This window comes from Urocitellus parryii, chromosome 7 (genome assembly GCF_045843805.1).
Source record: "Urocitellus parryii isolate mUroPar1 chromosome 7, mUroPar1.hap1, whole genome shotgun sequence".
Classification (NCBI taxonomy): domain Eukaryota; kingdom Metazoa; phylum Chordata; class Mammalia; order Rodentia; family Sciuridae; genus Urocitellus; species Urocitellus parryii.
This window is the reverse complement of record NC_135537.1, coordinates 147,745,927-147,761,842: the sequence shown is the minus strand read 5'-3', so window position 1 is coordinate 147,761,842 and position 15,916 is coordinate 147,745,927. Positions and strand designations below refer to the sequence as shown.

The window sequence follows — 15,916 nt, the reverse complement described above, 5'->3', positions numbered from 1 at the left end:
AAACATTATGGGAACAGAGATGACTCAGTAAAGGATCATGATTGGAACGGTCCAGGATGGCAACAGAATCGTCTGTTTGCCTTCCACACTCAAAATTAAGATGGACACGCTAAGATAATGTGTAACTGGTTCATACTTTTTTAGGATGTTCTTCTGCAGGCTTCTCTTCTTTCTGAAATAATGTTGAAACCATAAGGTCAACAAAACAAAACAAAACAAAAACAAAGAAAACCCAAAACAGGGCTTCTTGCCTCCACATAAATCCTCATAGGAAACCTTTCCTCTTTTCTACCCCAGGGTGCAATGCAGACAGCATGTTTATTAGAAAGGGAAGGACCACATCTGCTCCTTCAACAGCACCCCCGACTGCCCCTGGAAAGAAAGGTATTCCCTACTACCTCGGCTTTTGCGATTTTTTCAAATTCCCACCTGTAGTCACAAACCTTGCACTGAAGCATGCTACATGATGTTGTCACCCAGGTCAAGTTAGGGAAGCACTTTGCCCTCTTTGGAAGGCATACGACTTACCCGGCTCCTAGAATCCACATTTAAGAGGCACACCCCACAAGCAAGTTCCTGAGCATTTTTAATCCCAGGTCGCAGCATACAAGAAGAAAAATCCAGGGAATTTTCATCTGGCTGTAAGTGACAAGACAAATGGGTAAGAGTCCAGGAATTTCAAATGCTGTTTGCTTCACTCCCTGATCATTCATCCTCCGGAGGTCTGGCAGCAAATTAAGCCAAGTCTCTAATACCATCCTAGTTTCCCCCCTCCCGCCAAGCACTTGCCAAATACCTGCTATATTCTAGGTAGTAGGGATGCCACCATGAGTAAAAAAATGCTCCCTGTACTTTGAGGACTCACGGTCTACAGAGGGGTCAGGTGGGTATCAGGCAATTCAGGGTCATAATTGTAGCCAGTGCTTACTCAGAGGCAAGCACTGAGTACCAGGACAAGGGGAAGGGCACCTCACTCAACCTCGGGAGAAGGAGCCTGAGGTCAGGCAATGCTTCCTAAAACTTGAAATCATCTTGGCCGAGTACAGATGGGATGTGTTGGGTGAGGTAGGGGAGCAAAGGGTATTAAATGTATTAAGTGGCACAAGGCAAAGACCTCTAAGCATGGATGTGGGCAAGAAGCTAGAGGGTGGGAGTCATGCTTATGAAAGGTGGGAGGAGGTGAGGCTAGAACACGAAGAGCCTTCAAAGGGATGTAAGGAGCATTGTAACCAGATCACAGCAGGATCCTTCTGGCTGCATGGTAGGCAATGAGTTGGGGGTGGCCACCCTCAAGGGATAGCCTGTTAGAAGGCTGCTGTAGCAATCCAGGGGACATACTAAAGGTTAGAGCTATGGCAGCAACAGTGGGGAAGAGAAGAGAATGGACACATGGAAAAGCTTTGAAGGCAGTGGAATCAAGGACTGAGCGATCTGTTGGATGTGAGAGGAGGATCAGGCTTGAAGGTAGAGGGTGGGAGAAGAGTTCAGTTTGGAACAGCTGAACTGAAGCTGGAGTTGCTGTGGGACAGCTAAGGTCAGGTGCTCTGTGTGCAGGTGGCTGGCTGGCTGGGCCTAGTCCTGAGAATGAGATTTGAAAAGTCAGTACTCCAAGATCTGAAAGTCAAGCCTTGCTTTTTTTTTTTTTTTTTTTTTTTGTACCAGTGATTGAACTCAGAGGCACTTGACCACTGAGCCCCACCCCCAGCCCTATTTTGTATTTTATTTAGAAACAGGGTCTCAGCCTCCAAAGCCGCTGGGATTACAGGCATGCACCCCATGCCCAGCTATTATGCTCACTCTTTATAGGAGTTATCTAATGCACTCCTCCAAAATAAATCTATGAAATATGGAATATAGTGATTAAAAGGGTAAGGTCTGTATTTTGGAAAGTTGTCAATTTCTTTCCTTTTTTGGTACTCAGGATTGAACCCAGGGGCTCTTAACCCCTGAGCTACATCCCTAGCCATTCTTATTTTTTCAGACTAGGTCTAAGTTATTGAGGCTGGCCTTGAATTTGAGTTCCTCCTGAGCCTCTAGTATTACAGGCATGCACCACCACACCCAGTTAGAAGTGTTGGACTCTTAATGTGAAGAAGTTTGATTCTTTTAAATATTTTTTTAGATATTGATAGACTTATTTTATTCATTTATTTATATGAGTTAGTGACAATCTAACCCTCACACACGCTAGGCAAGTACTCTACCACTGAGCCACAACCTAAGCCCTGAAGAAGTTTTTAAAATATCTAAAGCAATTTATTTCTGACATTTTAGGCTGGATAATCGTTTGTTCAGCAGCATCCTTGGCTTCCTTAGAAGCAAAATGGTCCCATTCTCTGCCATCAAGAACTGATCTTCCAACAAGAAAATAGTATGCATACAAACACTCACAATTTACTATAAACTTAACTGCTATAAAGGAAGTGCAACAAATAGTTTACAAATAATAAAATATATAATCATCTTTATTGTAAATTCCATTAGTCAATTGATTCTCATGGAATGTTTTCTTTGATTTTGGCAACTCTTGGATTCATAGTCACTCTTCGGTTACTTTCACAAATGTGTAGTTTTGAAATAAATACTGGTTGATATTTTCATGTTAAAGACTAAGACTAAAGTGAAACAATAAAGACATTATCTCAGAACTTCACTCGTCTGTCAAAGACTGAGTAACTTCTTTGCTGAACATTGAGGAATATTTTCTCAACTTTGTGGTATTCACAATACAATCCCTATACACACAGCATGCATAAATTTAATGCACGTTAATATTTTTTTGATTTTTGGTACAGGGATTGAACCCAGAGGTGCTTAACCCCTAAGCCATAACCCCAGCCCTTTTTATTTGTTGAGACAGGGTCTTATGAAATTGCTTAGGGCCTTGCTAAATTGCTGAGGCTGGCCTTGAACTTGCGATCCTCCTGCTGAGGATTACAGGCATGTAAACCTCTGGGATTACAGACATGCGCCACCATACTGGGCTTCTCTGACACCTTTTAAAATCTAAATAATCAGCTAAAATAAAATAAAGCAACCCTGATATAAAGCATTTACAGGTTTCCATGATACAAATACTCCCACCATTGCTGATTTCAGGCTTTTAAAAGTGATGTCAATGAACAAGAAATTGGGAAGAGATGTACAATCATATCATTACCTAGTATCTGTATCATGTTATACAATATTCTATGGTGACTACCTGTCTTGGTTTGTGGAAGACTGTTCTGGTTTTAGCACTGAAGAAATTCCTTAGTCCTGAGCAAACAGAGACAGATGGTTGTCCTATGACAAACATAAATAACCCACAAAGCTAGATGATAGTAAAATATAATAAAAGAACTAGAGAGCCTTGAGTATTTGTCTTTTTTTTAGTATTTTTTTAACCTCTGTTCTTACTTTTTAACTGCAAATTTATATAATTTTTAATAACGGTGTGCTTAACAACTGACTTACAAAATTCCTGAAAATATAACAATCAGTTCTTATAAGCTGGGAAGAATTGGTTCCAACACACCACTGCAATGGAAGGAAACTCAGAGGGCCTGTCCTCTCTCTATAGGAGGTGGTGAGCTTATCAGTAGCGTATAAATGGCAGTGGCCTTGAGAACTGATCAAGGGCAGCAAACTGCGGTGGTGGGAGTCCCTGTACCAGCAGTGGTCAAGATGGCTGTGAGAAGGAAAATGGCTGCACATATCTGGGCTGGCTGTCTGATGAGCCTGACTGAAGGAAGGGAGTTGGGCACACAGGGATTAGCAGGTGGGAAAGGAAGTGAAGACAGACAGGAGTTGAAAGGAACAAAGTAAATGGTCCAGCCAGTGTCCTGTCCTAAGAACCAAGAACAAGGGCAGTGCAGGTGGAGTGTGGGGAGAGTGGAGGCTTGCCAGCGTGGCTGGGCTCAGAAAGTCAGCTGTCTGAACTGAGGACTGCAGACGCACTGCAGTCTGACACGGGAACACAGTCTCCAGGGATCATGCACGCAGGTGAAGCCAGCAAGTGGACACAAGGGCCCTGCGTCCAAGTGGTCAAGGACCTGGGAACCTGGCACGGTGTTGGTTTATCCTCATGGACACTGAGGTGAACCGGGATGATGGCAAACTCCTACCAAAGTAGTAGCTACATTTTCTGAAGTTACTCTAGGTTGAACCACAGAGGGTTACCAGACTCTTTTTGAACAACAAAGGAAAGCTGTATTATATACTTTTAGTTTTCTTCCCTAGAGAAAAAAAAAAGCAGCTTCTTCCTAGAAAAATGTGTGAACTACGTATCATGTTTCTCCATCCCTTTCTATTGTGAAATAACAAAGCATTAAGTAGTTTCACAAATTTTTCTTAAACTCCAGGTAGGGCAGGAAAAACATGTGTGTGTGTGTGTGTGTGTGTGTGTGTGTGTGTGTGTTGTTTCAATTATATTCTGAGGATTCTACAGTAAACTCACATGGCCTTAGCCAAGTCAGAGGATAAATTTTCTTCTCTCCCTTTCCTTTTTTAGTGTAATCATGGGCACTTTGGTCAAATGTCGTGCGATGGTACTGTTACTTGTTTGTTTTCTAGTTCTATCATCTGCAAATGGTAATAATTTCACTTATGCTAGCTTACTTCCTTAATAGGCGTTGAGACTCTCAGATATCTTTGAGAAATGTACTTTGAAGGATTCGATTCCCAGCACCACACTAAAAACAATCAACCAAACAACATCAGACCAAAAAATAAAACTGCTCTGGAAAGTAAAAAATAGTCTAAAAGATTGTCACAATCATTCACTTTGATAAACTAAAGCTTTCCAAAGAAGTTAAAAATACATTACCACCTCTGTCATCTACATTACAGACATTCATCATCTTACTGAATCAGGACTATTTGAGAAATAATTGGAATCTGAGAAAACTGTGAATTTGAAATCAAATTAATAAAAGCCCTTTAATATGTGTTTACTGAAGGCATTAGAAAAGTGGAGGAAAAGGTCACACTGTAATCTCCAATGAAAATCATAAGGCTCTGCATAAATTACCCTGTGATCAAATTAATCTTTCAAATGACAAAATTAACCTTCCTAAATACACCTCTATAAGCAGGGGATTATTGTAGTGTATGTAGCAGTTTGACACCAATCAATAGCTGAAGTTATGCTTTCAACAGGCCACCATAATTATTTAATTAGAAGATGTTTCATGTATTTAGCAAGGATTTTTAAAAAACATACTATATATGACTTGCTTATACTGACAAGTCCCAGAGTTAGACTGAGATACACAGTATTGAATCCTTAGCTAGTAATGACCTGCTAAAATGGTGTCCAAGAAAATCATTATTAAGGAAGAAGAGTTTGGTGGTAATTAGTATTCCTTACCAATATTCTCAGTCTCCTTTTCTGGAAAAGTGATACCCTGATCTTCTCTGTTTCCTTGAAATTAGGCATGGCCATGTAACTTGCCATGGTCAAGAGACCATAAGTCACATGTATCACCTCTGAAAGGATGCCTTTAAGAGCAATGTGCTATTTGTCAGGTTAGGTCCTAGACCCTTCCTCTATTTCACATGGTGGAGGTTCTGTCTACCTGGGTCTCTGAGTGAGAAGAACGTGGCATAGAGCCCCCTCGAACTGGAGATGAACACACAGCATGAGCAAGAAAAAAAAAGTGTGGTTGTAGTATATTGCTAAGATTGGCAAGGGGGTGTTTGTTACTGCAGCATAACCTGGTCTAAGTTGACAGATATGAAGAATGATCTACACACGTTTCAAAAGCAATTCTAGACTTTTGGATATTGGTTTCATTACAAGGTTTTGTGTAATACTCTCCTAGTCTTCTGTGACAAACTAGTGCAAATTTAAAGGCTTAAGACATAAATTTACCCTCTTATAGTTCTGGAGGTCAGAGTCTAAGATGGCTTGGAAGAGCTGCCTTCCTTCTGGAAGTTTTAGGGAAGAATCTCTTTCTTTGCCTTTTCTAGCTTCTAGAAACTGCCTGTGCATTCTTTGGCTCCAGGTCCCATCTCCAAAACCAGTAGGATAACACTTGCCAATTTCTCTCTGCTTCTGTTGTTTCATGACTTTTTCCTTCCTCTTACTCTCCTACCTTCCTCCTATAAAGTTGCTTGGGATGACACTAGGCCCAACCAGATAATCCAGGATCATTTCCCCACCTGAAGCTACTTAACTTATCGCCATCTGCAAAGTTACTATTACTAGTAACATCTTCACAGGTATCAGGGATGGGGGCATTTTTGTGGGGCCATTATTCTGTCTACCACTGCCACCTACTGTCAGCTGAGAATTGCCATCCAGAGACATGGTAAAGATGTTTTCTCTAAAACACTGCACATACTGGCAAGAGAAAAAATTGCTATCATTAAACTGTTCTCTTGATATGCCACAGCAATCGGAAATGAATCTGAAATTCACTGCTTAGTTTACACTGAAAGGCATTATCAAACAAACAGCCTGTATCATACTCACCATAGCAGTGAGATCAAAGAGGCTGAGTGATTTCTAGTTGACTACAGGTCTGAGGAAAAGAGTCCTTTCTCTTCTTGTAGATTTTATATGGCAAAATTGATTGGTTTTGTTTTCCAGGATTGAAGTTTTTTTTGTTCCAAACCTACTGAACTTCAACCCACATCCATGAGATAAAAGCTTGGGTAACTTTTCTCTTTTGTATCAGTTCCTTCTTGGTCTGGGTGCTCAGAGGGGAAAATGCTTCTACCAACGGGGAGTCTCAGTTCACAGGCAGAGGAAGTATTTAAGGGAAGTGTGTGTGGGGGGATGCAAGCACCTTTTTGCCTCATCAACATCCAGCTTAAGTACCAAGGAGTCCCAATTTGAAATTTAAGACTGTGTATCCCGCTTTCCTTAGCCAAGAATCCCGACCTACTGTGAAGCACACTATACCTGGGACTTTTTTCCATTTCTTTTTAAAAATTTTTTTTGATGTTCCCTTGAAGGGGTTGCACCATTTCTGCAGGTACTATGATATTAGATGGATGTGTGGAGCACATCTCCCTCCTCCAAAAATCCATTTAACATTTTGTTCTTGGACAGAGGATATATCATACATTAAACTGTAATAAATAGATACTACACTTGATCTTAGGCAAAAGTCCAAAAAGCAACCTAGGGGACTTTTTCAGTGGAAGAAAACAGTGCAGTGAAGATTTTTTTTTTTTTTTTTGCACTGGGGAATTGAATCCTGTTTATGCTAAACACTTGCTCTACCACTGAGCTCCACCCTGGCCCCGCTGCAGCTGTCTTTCAAAGGGAACAGTCCCATGTAATCTTCACAGCAGAAACAAGTCTATTTCAGCATCTTGCAAGCTAGAAATAGCATAGCAGGAAGAAATAATTTCAAAACAATGTGGATTCAAATCCCAGATTTGTCAGATTCAGTCAGGTTTTATCTTCTCTGAGCCCTAATTTCTTCACCTGTAAAAATAGGGTTTAGTGGGGCAGGGGAGATAGCTCAGTTGGCAAAGTGCTTGCCTTGCATGCACAAGGTCCTGAATTCAATCCCCAGCACCACCACAAAAAAAAAAAAAAAAAAAAAAAGGATTTATGCTAATGACCTTTAGGGTTGTTACCAGGATTAAATGTAAATGGATGTAAAGATCATAGCACAATGCCCAGCAGGTCAGTTCTAGGTACAGAACAAATGGCAACTCTTTGCTGGTAGCAGTATTAAATTCAAAGCACCTCACCATGGCAGTGTAGTCCATGGGGAGCTTATGTACCTAAAATGAAGAAATGGTATAAAGAGCAAAAAGTTTCCTATACAACCTCCATGAGGATGCTGTAAGAAGCTACTGAATGAAACCTATTATTTTATTAATTGAAAGGGTATTTTTTGAAGATAATGTTGGTTACATTAGTTTTCTTTTGTTGCTGTTGTTTCTGGAAGTTTTCTCCTAATGAGAATTCACAAAAGAAATTACTTTCTGATATTAGTGCCAGCAGTAATTATGCTGCTTCTGAGTATTAAGTTATGAACGCAGTGAATCATGGAACTGGCCATGTCTTATAAAATCCTAGAACACATAATGTTACTGTACAGCTCACCAATAATAAATACAAACACTTTAAGCACACATTTTTGTACAATTAACTTCATTCTTGGCTTTATTTATCTTCCCTATTTGTTTTCTTTGCTTCATTTTTCCTTTTCATTGTCTTTATCCATTTACTAAAACCAAAAAATCCCATCAAACACTGTGTCAGAATACCAATAAAGAAATAAAAGACAGTCCTCTTTTTAAGGAAATGACAAGCTAGGGGGCAAATGAAAATAAAACACACAATTATCAATAAGCACAGTAAATACTATGAGAATTGAGAGAAATGTGCTAAGGACACACACAGGAAGGGCTCTTGGAACACCTTTTGGGGAAAGGCAGCCAAACCGTGAGACAAGCGCAGTCCAACGACAGGAAGACCTTCACTGAGCTAAGAAATTTGAACTTGATCCTGAAGACCATGGAGAGCTCACTACAGGATTTTAAATGGGATTTAAATGGCATGATCAGATCTGCATCTTGGAAAGAACAGTCTAGTAATGGTATAGAAAAGAGATTGAAATGGAATTTAAAAATGGAATCATCACTCTAACTATAAGGTCAGAAGTTCAGTAGTGACGAGGGCCTGAATGATTTAATACTTAAAAAAAGATTTTCCACTTTCATTATATTTTCCAGCTCTTGTTAATTTGTAGGAACACTATGATTTTTTAATTTATTTTTATGGTACTGGGGGGTTGAACCATTGAGCTACATCACTAGCCCTTTTTATTTCTTGAGATAGTCTTATTAAGTTGCCCAGGCTGGCTTTGAACTTGTGATCCTCCTGCCTCAGCTCCCCAATTAGGTGGGATGGCAAGAGTGTACCACAAAGCCCAGCTATGAGTTTTTGTTAACTTATACATTTAACCTCTAGAAGAATTCCATATTACCAAATGAACATACTTTCATCTCTTCTTTCCAAATGTTTGCATTCCATTTCTTATTATATTATCTAGGAGAGTTATCTATTTTTTTTTTAATTACCCAAGTTGTACAATTTTAGGTTATAAATTGAAAAATCATTCTAAAGAACAAAATAGAGATTTTGGAAACTATGTAAACTCTTTAATAACTTAATATTGTAATCCAGAAGCAACATAACAATGGTGAGAAGATTTGCTGATATTTAATACATGTTGTTGGGATAACTGGGTTCTCAGTTCAAAGCAGTAAGAATTGCTTTCTACCACAGCTGCAAGCTGCAATCCTTTTCAGATGGGTCACAAAGTTAAATATAAAAAAAAGAAAAAAAATAGCATATTTATTCCAGCTGTAGAAGGAAGATAACTTTCTGACTATTGTGAAATAAAGAATATCCTAAGAGACAAACTGAGTAAGTATGAATACATAATACTTTTGCACAATGAAATTAAAAAGGTGACAGTAATAAAGGAGGGAAAAAACTGATAAAAGTTTACTAGCCTATATATATGTACATAAATCTATCACAAATATGAAATGTGCAAGGTCAATAACCAATATATTTTCTCAGTTTATACATGATGGAAATAAAAACAGCAAATTATTATTTTGCAAAGCCTCTTACAAAATTAAATGCTATCTGGAAAATCATCTAAAAAAATGCAACAGCAGCTATAAATGATGCATGCATATACACATGCAGCCCCACACTCTGGCCTCTTAAATGCACTTCGAGGAACTTTATCACACAAAAAAACCCTAATCATTTGTTTATTTGGAACAGTACTACTCATAACAGGAAAAAATGAAAATAACTCAAGAATCTAAGAAAGGTAGTTAACTTTAAGACAGCAACATGACATTTATCTATCATATAGCTTTTTAGAAGGACACATATGAGGACATAATAATTAGAAGTGCAAAAGGAGGAATTCAAACCAATGCTTTTTTGCAAAATTTGCATATATGTGATTTAAGAAGGATGTAGATAGAGCAAATGTCCTCTACCCCCCTTTTAAATTTTTCCTAATTAGTTATACATGACAACAGAATGCATTTCATTTCATTGTACACAAATGGAACACAATTTTTCATTTCTCTGGTTGTATACAATGTAGAGTCACACTATTTGTGCAAACATACATATGGCTAGGGTAATGATGTCCTTCTCATTCTACCACCTTTCCTACCTCCATACCCCTTCCTTCCCCTCCCTCCCCTTTGCCCAATCCAAAGTTCCTCCATTCTTCCCATACCCCCTCCCCCATTATGGATCAGCATCCACTTATCAGAACATTTCAGCCTTTGTTTTTTGGGGATTGGCTTACTTTGCTTAGCACAATATTTTCAAACTCCACCCATTTACCTACAAATGCCATAATTTTATTCATTTTTAATGCTGAGTAATATTCCACTGTGTATATATACATAGCTTCTTTATCCATTCATCTATTGAAGGGCATCTAGGTTGGTTCCACTGTTTAGCTATTGTGAATTGAGCTGCAATGAACATTGGTGTGACTACATCACTGTAGTATGCTGATTTTAAGTCCTTTGGGTATAAACCAAGGAGTGAGATAGCTGGGTCAAATGATGGTTCTATTCCAAGTTTTCTAAGTAATTTCCATACTGCTTTCCAGAGTGGTTACACCATTTTGCTGTACCACCAGCAATGTATAAGTGTATCTTTCCCCACATCCTCGCCAACACTTACTGTTGCTTGTATTCTTTTTTTTTTTTTTTAGTTGTATATGGACACAATACCTTTATTTATTTATTTTATTTTAATTTTATTTGGTGCCAGGAATCGGACCCAGTCCCTCACACATGCTAGGCAAGCACTCTACCACTTAGCCATAGCCCAGGCCCTGTTGCTTGTATTCTTGATAACTGCCATTCTGACTGGAGTGAGATGAAATCTTAGAGTAGTTTTGATTTGCATTTCTCTAATTACTAGATGTCTTTTACTCTCATTTTATCTAGGTACAGTGGGCCCTAAAGCTATCCCAAAGTCTACCCAGCACCACTCAACTGCCCACACACACATTCTTTCCTCCTTTAACATGAGGGATCCAGTGGGCACCTTCATCCTCCTGTAAGTGCCAGCATAGAAATATATTTGCTGCTGTGCAACATAGGTTTCTGGAAAGAAAAGCAATTACTGAATTGTTCACCAGGCTTACTGTGAGTGTGGCGAGGGACATGAAGCCCATGAGATTATTCCATACTTTATCAATGTCCTTCAGCAACTGCTGCAGTTTCTCACTGCACACTGCAGTGGCTTTTATTCCCAGCTCCACGCGCTTGGTTACTCTGTACACTTCAACAACACCTGACCGACAAGAGAGGAGAGAGTCAAGAGTTGCAAGTGCAGAAAAAGACATGAGCAAGATAGGGCAGCACTGCTGTTTGCTGGCACACTGGCTGGAATTAAGGAATGTATCTAGACAGAGGGGAGCCTACTATTCTTAGGGACCAATTCACCTCTCAATGCTGCAGGACAGTTTACTGGTAAAAACAGACACTCTAGGGTGACACTGCTTGGGTTCAACCTTATTCTGTCCTTTATTAGGCATGTAACCTTGAGCAAGTCACATAAATTGCTTTCTGCCTCAGTTTCCTCATCTGTACAGTTGGGATAATAATGATATCTCCTCCAAGGATGGTTGAAAGGATGAAATGAGTTAATGTTCTAAAATAAAGCCTAGAATAGTGTCTGGAGAACAACAAGCATTAGGCAAGTAATTAGCTTTTTTTTCCCCTTCCAGGTTTATGAGTTTCTGTTTGAATCTAGGAAATCCCATTAAATTGACTGAAAATAGGAATAATAAAAGTTTAAAAGAATCTAAATGTTAATATCATCATAGAGTAATTAAAGAAATATCTCACCCTTCTGAATCCTCAAGGATTTACAAACTCACTGGCTTCACGTATCATATATATATTTTAGTTATAGGTAGACACAATATCTTATTTTATTTTTATGTGGTTCTGAGGATCGAACCCAGTGCCTCAGGCAATGGTAGGTGAACGCTTTACCACTGAGCCACAACCCTAGCCCTTCATGTATCTTTTATACACTTAATAGGATGCAGAATGGTTCTTTTCCTTCTAACCCTGCATTGGGCTGAAATCTTCAAGTAAGGATGAGAGGTGCCAAATACCTCCACATTCTAAAGACAGCTACCAGGCATACCTGGATTCCTACAATGTGACAGTCACTAGATAGATTATCCCAGCCTCTAAGTGAATGCTGGAGAATCCGGGGTGGGGTGGGGGGGCAACAGCCTTGTATACAGCACTATGGCTTTTCCTCTTCTTTCCCCAAGGGAAAGGGAGAAATTATGTCTACTCTAAAAAGTGAGTGGGCTTTTAAGAGAATCTTCCACTACTAGATAGAAAGACAGGTACCCCGTTTCCTGGTGGATATCTGCTAATACAGTAGAACTGTGCCTATCTGAGCAGGAAAAGGGGAACTAGAGCGAGGTGTCAAGAGTCTGGCAGAGACTCCAGCCCTTCACTATCTACTTGTCCAGCAAATCCTTTGAGTGACTTCCATGTGTCAGGTACTCAATGAGATGTTGGGGGCACAGCAGTGAACAAAACATGCCCAAATCCCTGCCTTCATTGAGGTTCATCCTAGCAAAGGGAGAATAGACAGTAAAACAAGGATAAGTAAAATATATAAAATATTAAAGGTGACAGGATTAGGTTCGATCCCCAGCACCACAGGGGGGGAAAATGGATAAGGCTAAGGAGAAAACCAAGCAGAGACAGGGCACAAGGACAGGAGTGCTAGGGGCAGGAGAAGAGATACCATTTTGAGAAAGAATACAGAGAAACCTCAGTGAGAAGGTGACATTTAAGTGAAGATTTGAAAATGATTATTAGACTAGTACATGTGGCCCTGGCCACAGATCAGGTATGAACTTGGGGAGGGGAGGAACACTGAACTGGACAGAGACTGAGGTTTCAAGTTGAGTTGGAACGTTTAATAATTGAAAATGACCAGGAAGTTAAGGAAATCTGTTTATGCCATTAAGGAGTAAGGAGAAAGAACCTACTGAGTATGGTAAGGAACTCATAAGAAATATATTTTTTCAATATGGGAGACTGAACCAGGGGGTGCTTTATCCTTGAGCTACTCCCTCAGTTTTATTTTGAGACAGATTCTTACTAAGTTGCTCAGCTGGAGCCTTGAACTTGTGATCCTCCTGCCTTAGCCTCCCAAGTTCCTGGGATTATAGGCATGCACCAATGCACCTGGCTAATAATTTCATTTTAATGCCTCATTAATACAAACTCTTGGATAAACTAGTTAAGTAAGTATAATTTATATTGCTATTATACATATAAAACAAAGACTTAAAACTTGGCCCTAGAGTCAAAGTTACTGCCTATGAATTAAGTGTCTTATATTCAAATGCAGATGCCACTTAGTGAAGTTGTATATGGCTTGAGAGATCCAGCTTCAAAATACTTAACATAAGCAAAAACCGATAATAATGCGTTGTCATGATTTCAAATAAGTAAAATACAAAACGAAGATACCTAGTAAATATTCCATGCCTTGAGCTGACTGAATAACTTCTGTGCAAACAGCACTACTACTAATTCCATTTAAGGTGTCATTTGCCTTCTTAATGACCTACAAGAAATGAAATCATATTACATTATGTAACCAAAAAAAGGTCACCGCAAAACAAATTTATTATTAGTAGAAAACCCAACCAGGAAGTGTGAAAAACCATGACTGACTGGCATATTATATACTGAAACAAATCTGAGAATTTAAGTTTAATCTTAAAGAAACCATCCTCCGTTACATTGGCAGAAAAAAGATTGAGGTTCTTTAGTTTAAATATTATTTTGATTTAGGCAGAGGTAATGATATCACTTTGTTATTTCTCAAACATAGTGACAGTCAAAGAGACAGCTGACAGGTGAGCCAGCATTTTTAATAATTTTTGCCATATGAACATGAAGGAAGTCTTATTTATGACCTATGACTTTCACTTTCTAAGGGCCATGGGAGTAAGGCTCCCCTCAAGTTTTCTTCTGTTGGTTCAAAGGAACCAAGAGGAAGGCAAAATGATACAAAAGAACACTTATGTTTGTTTGAACACAAAGGTGACATACTCACATCCAGGGCACTCCCTAGGCATCTCTGCCATTCATATGCGTATCTCTCATTTTCCTGTGAATTTTGGTAGAAAGAACTAGGTTATAAGGCAAGCCTAGGATCCTGTAATTAATAACTTCTGTCAAAAAAAAGAGCTTTTAAGAGTTTTTATAAAAATCATTTTTGTAAAAGCAGTTTACCCGTGTGTGTGTGTGTGTGTGTGTGTGTGTATTTGTTTTTTTTATTCTAGTCCTGGTGATTGAACCAGAGTGTTCTACAACTGAGCTAAGTTCTCAGCCCTTTTTATTTATTTATTTTTAACTTTTTAAAAATATTTATTTTGGGGCTGGGGATATGGCTCAAGTAGTAGTGCGCTTACCTGGCATGCGTGAGGCACTGGGTTCGATTCTCAGCACCACATAAAAATAAAATAAAGATATTGTGTCAACCTAAAGCTAAAAAATAAATATTTAAAAAATATTTATTTCTTTTAGTTGTACACAATATCTTTGTTTTTATTTATTTATTTTTATGTGGTGCTGAGGATTGAACCCATTGCCTCACGTGTGCTAGGCAAGTGCTCCACCACTGAGCCACAACCCCAGGCCCTGAAGCACATTTCTGAGGCTGGCCTTGAATATGTCAACCTTCTGCCTCAGCCTCCCCAGTTGCTGGTATTACAGACATGTGCCACTGCATCTAACAATAATTATTTTAAATTATTAATAAATGTAACTTCCGAGCACATGACTTGTGAATCTGAGGTAAATGTTTAATAGCAGCTTCCCTCTACAAATGCTGCCTCATTTGTTTTAGTAACAGTGTAAGCCTTTTTCAAAGGTACTCACCTTGGAAGTTTCTAGTGTGAGAGTTCATGTCAAATCACTGACTTCCACTTCAGTCACAGTGCTGTGTGAGTAGTGTGTGTGTGTGTGTGTGTGTGTGTACGTGGAGCAAAGAGAGTTAAGTGTGTTAGTCACAGGAGGAAGACAGCATGAGACTAAGAAGCAATAAACAGAAGACTCAGAATATTTCCCTTCTCTCCTCTATTTTGACATTTTAATATTCAGTAAGATGATATATAACTATGAACTCAAAATTTAAGTCCCAAGAATTTCCCTCCTTGTAAAGTCCCCCAAATAATTTCAGTTTTAGGGTCTCTGACTACTTCAGTGGATGCCACATCTGGGAGGTATTTCACCCAGGCAGGGCCATGTTCCAGTGTCTCACTTTGATTATGTATTTTATGTGTGGTGCCTTGTGTCTTTCTCCCCCTCATATTCCTAGGTGAAAGCTGGAAGGACTCTTTTCTTGGAGTTCTTAGGGCTCAGCTACTCTTTTATTTGTTCCTCTGAAGAAAACTACCCCACTCACCTCCACCTCTCCGGTCAGATCTTTGTACTTATCACGAATGACAGGCAGAGCAGGCTTCTCACTTAGAGTATTGGAACGGTCTCTGAAAGGTTGCTCCAGGGCTGGAGAAGGAGAGGACCGGCTTATTTCTTTATCACCAAGGCTCAAGCTCCTCTTGTGTGATCCTGGGAGAAGTGGATGGTACAGTTGGACCTTTTGATTACTCAGTTTAGCTCAAGCAGAGGCTCCTGCCTGTTAACAGGACTCTCCTTTTCAGATGGTTATGTCATGAGGCATTTAGAAAAACAATCTCATTCATTCTTTCTAGAAAGCTACTAGCTTTCTAGAAAGCTACTTTTACTGTTTTTTCTTGCTTGGTTTCCCTGCACTGGTTTTCTTCGTTACTCTGATCTATTGTAGCTCTTCTATAACTCTAAGTGCAGAATCATCAGAGTCTAGAGGACAGAAGTGCAT

The 15,916-nt window shown here is 39.2% G+C and overlaps 1 protein-coding gene and 1 pseudogene across 7 annotated transcripts in view; both read right to left on the bottom strand.

Annotated features, from left to right (window-relative positions):
- Synrg (synergin gamma) overlaps positions 1-15,916 on the bottom strand; it is a 67,955-nt gene that overhangs the window by 3,659 nt on the left and 48,380 nt on the right. For all 7 annotated transcript variants that reach the window (XM_026398075.2, XM_026398081.2, XM_026398082.2 and 4 more), the window contains 6 exons: positions 15,464-15,627; positions 14,111-14,164; positions 13,519-13,615; positions 11,151-11,299; positions 529-639; positions 137-172 (listed from right to left, as the gene is read on the bottom strand). In XM_026398075.2, coding sequence (XP_026253860.2) covers positions 137-172; positions 529-639; positions 11,151-11,299; positions 13,519-13,615; positions 14,111-14,164; positions 15,464-15,627 — 611 coding nt within the window. The remainder of the gene's footprint in view (positions 1-136; positions 173-528; positions 640-11,150; positions 11,300-13,518; positions 13,616-14,110; positions 14,165-15,463; positions 15,628-15,916) is intronic.
- Positions 6,941-7,111, bottom strand: LOC113189340 (U2 spliceosomal RNA; annotated as a pseudogene).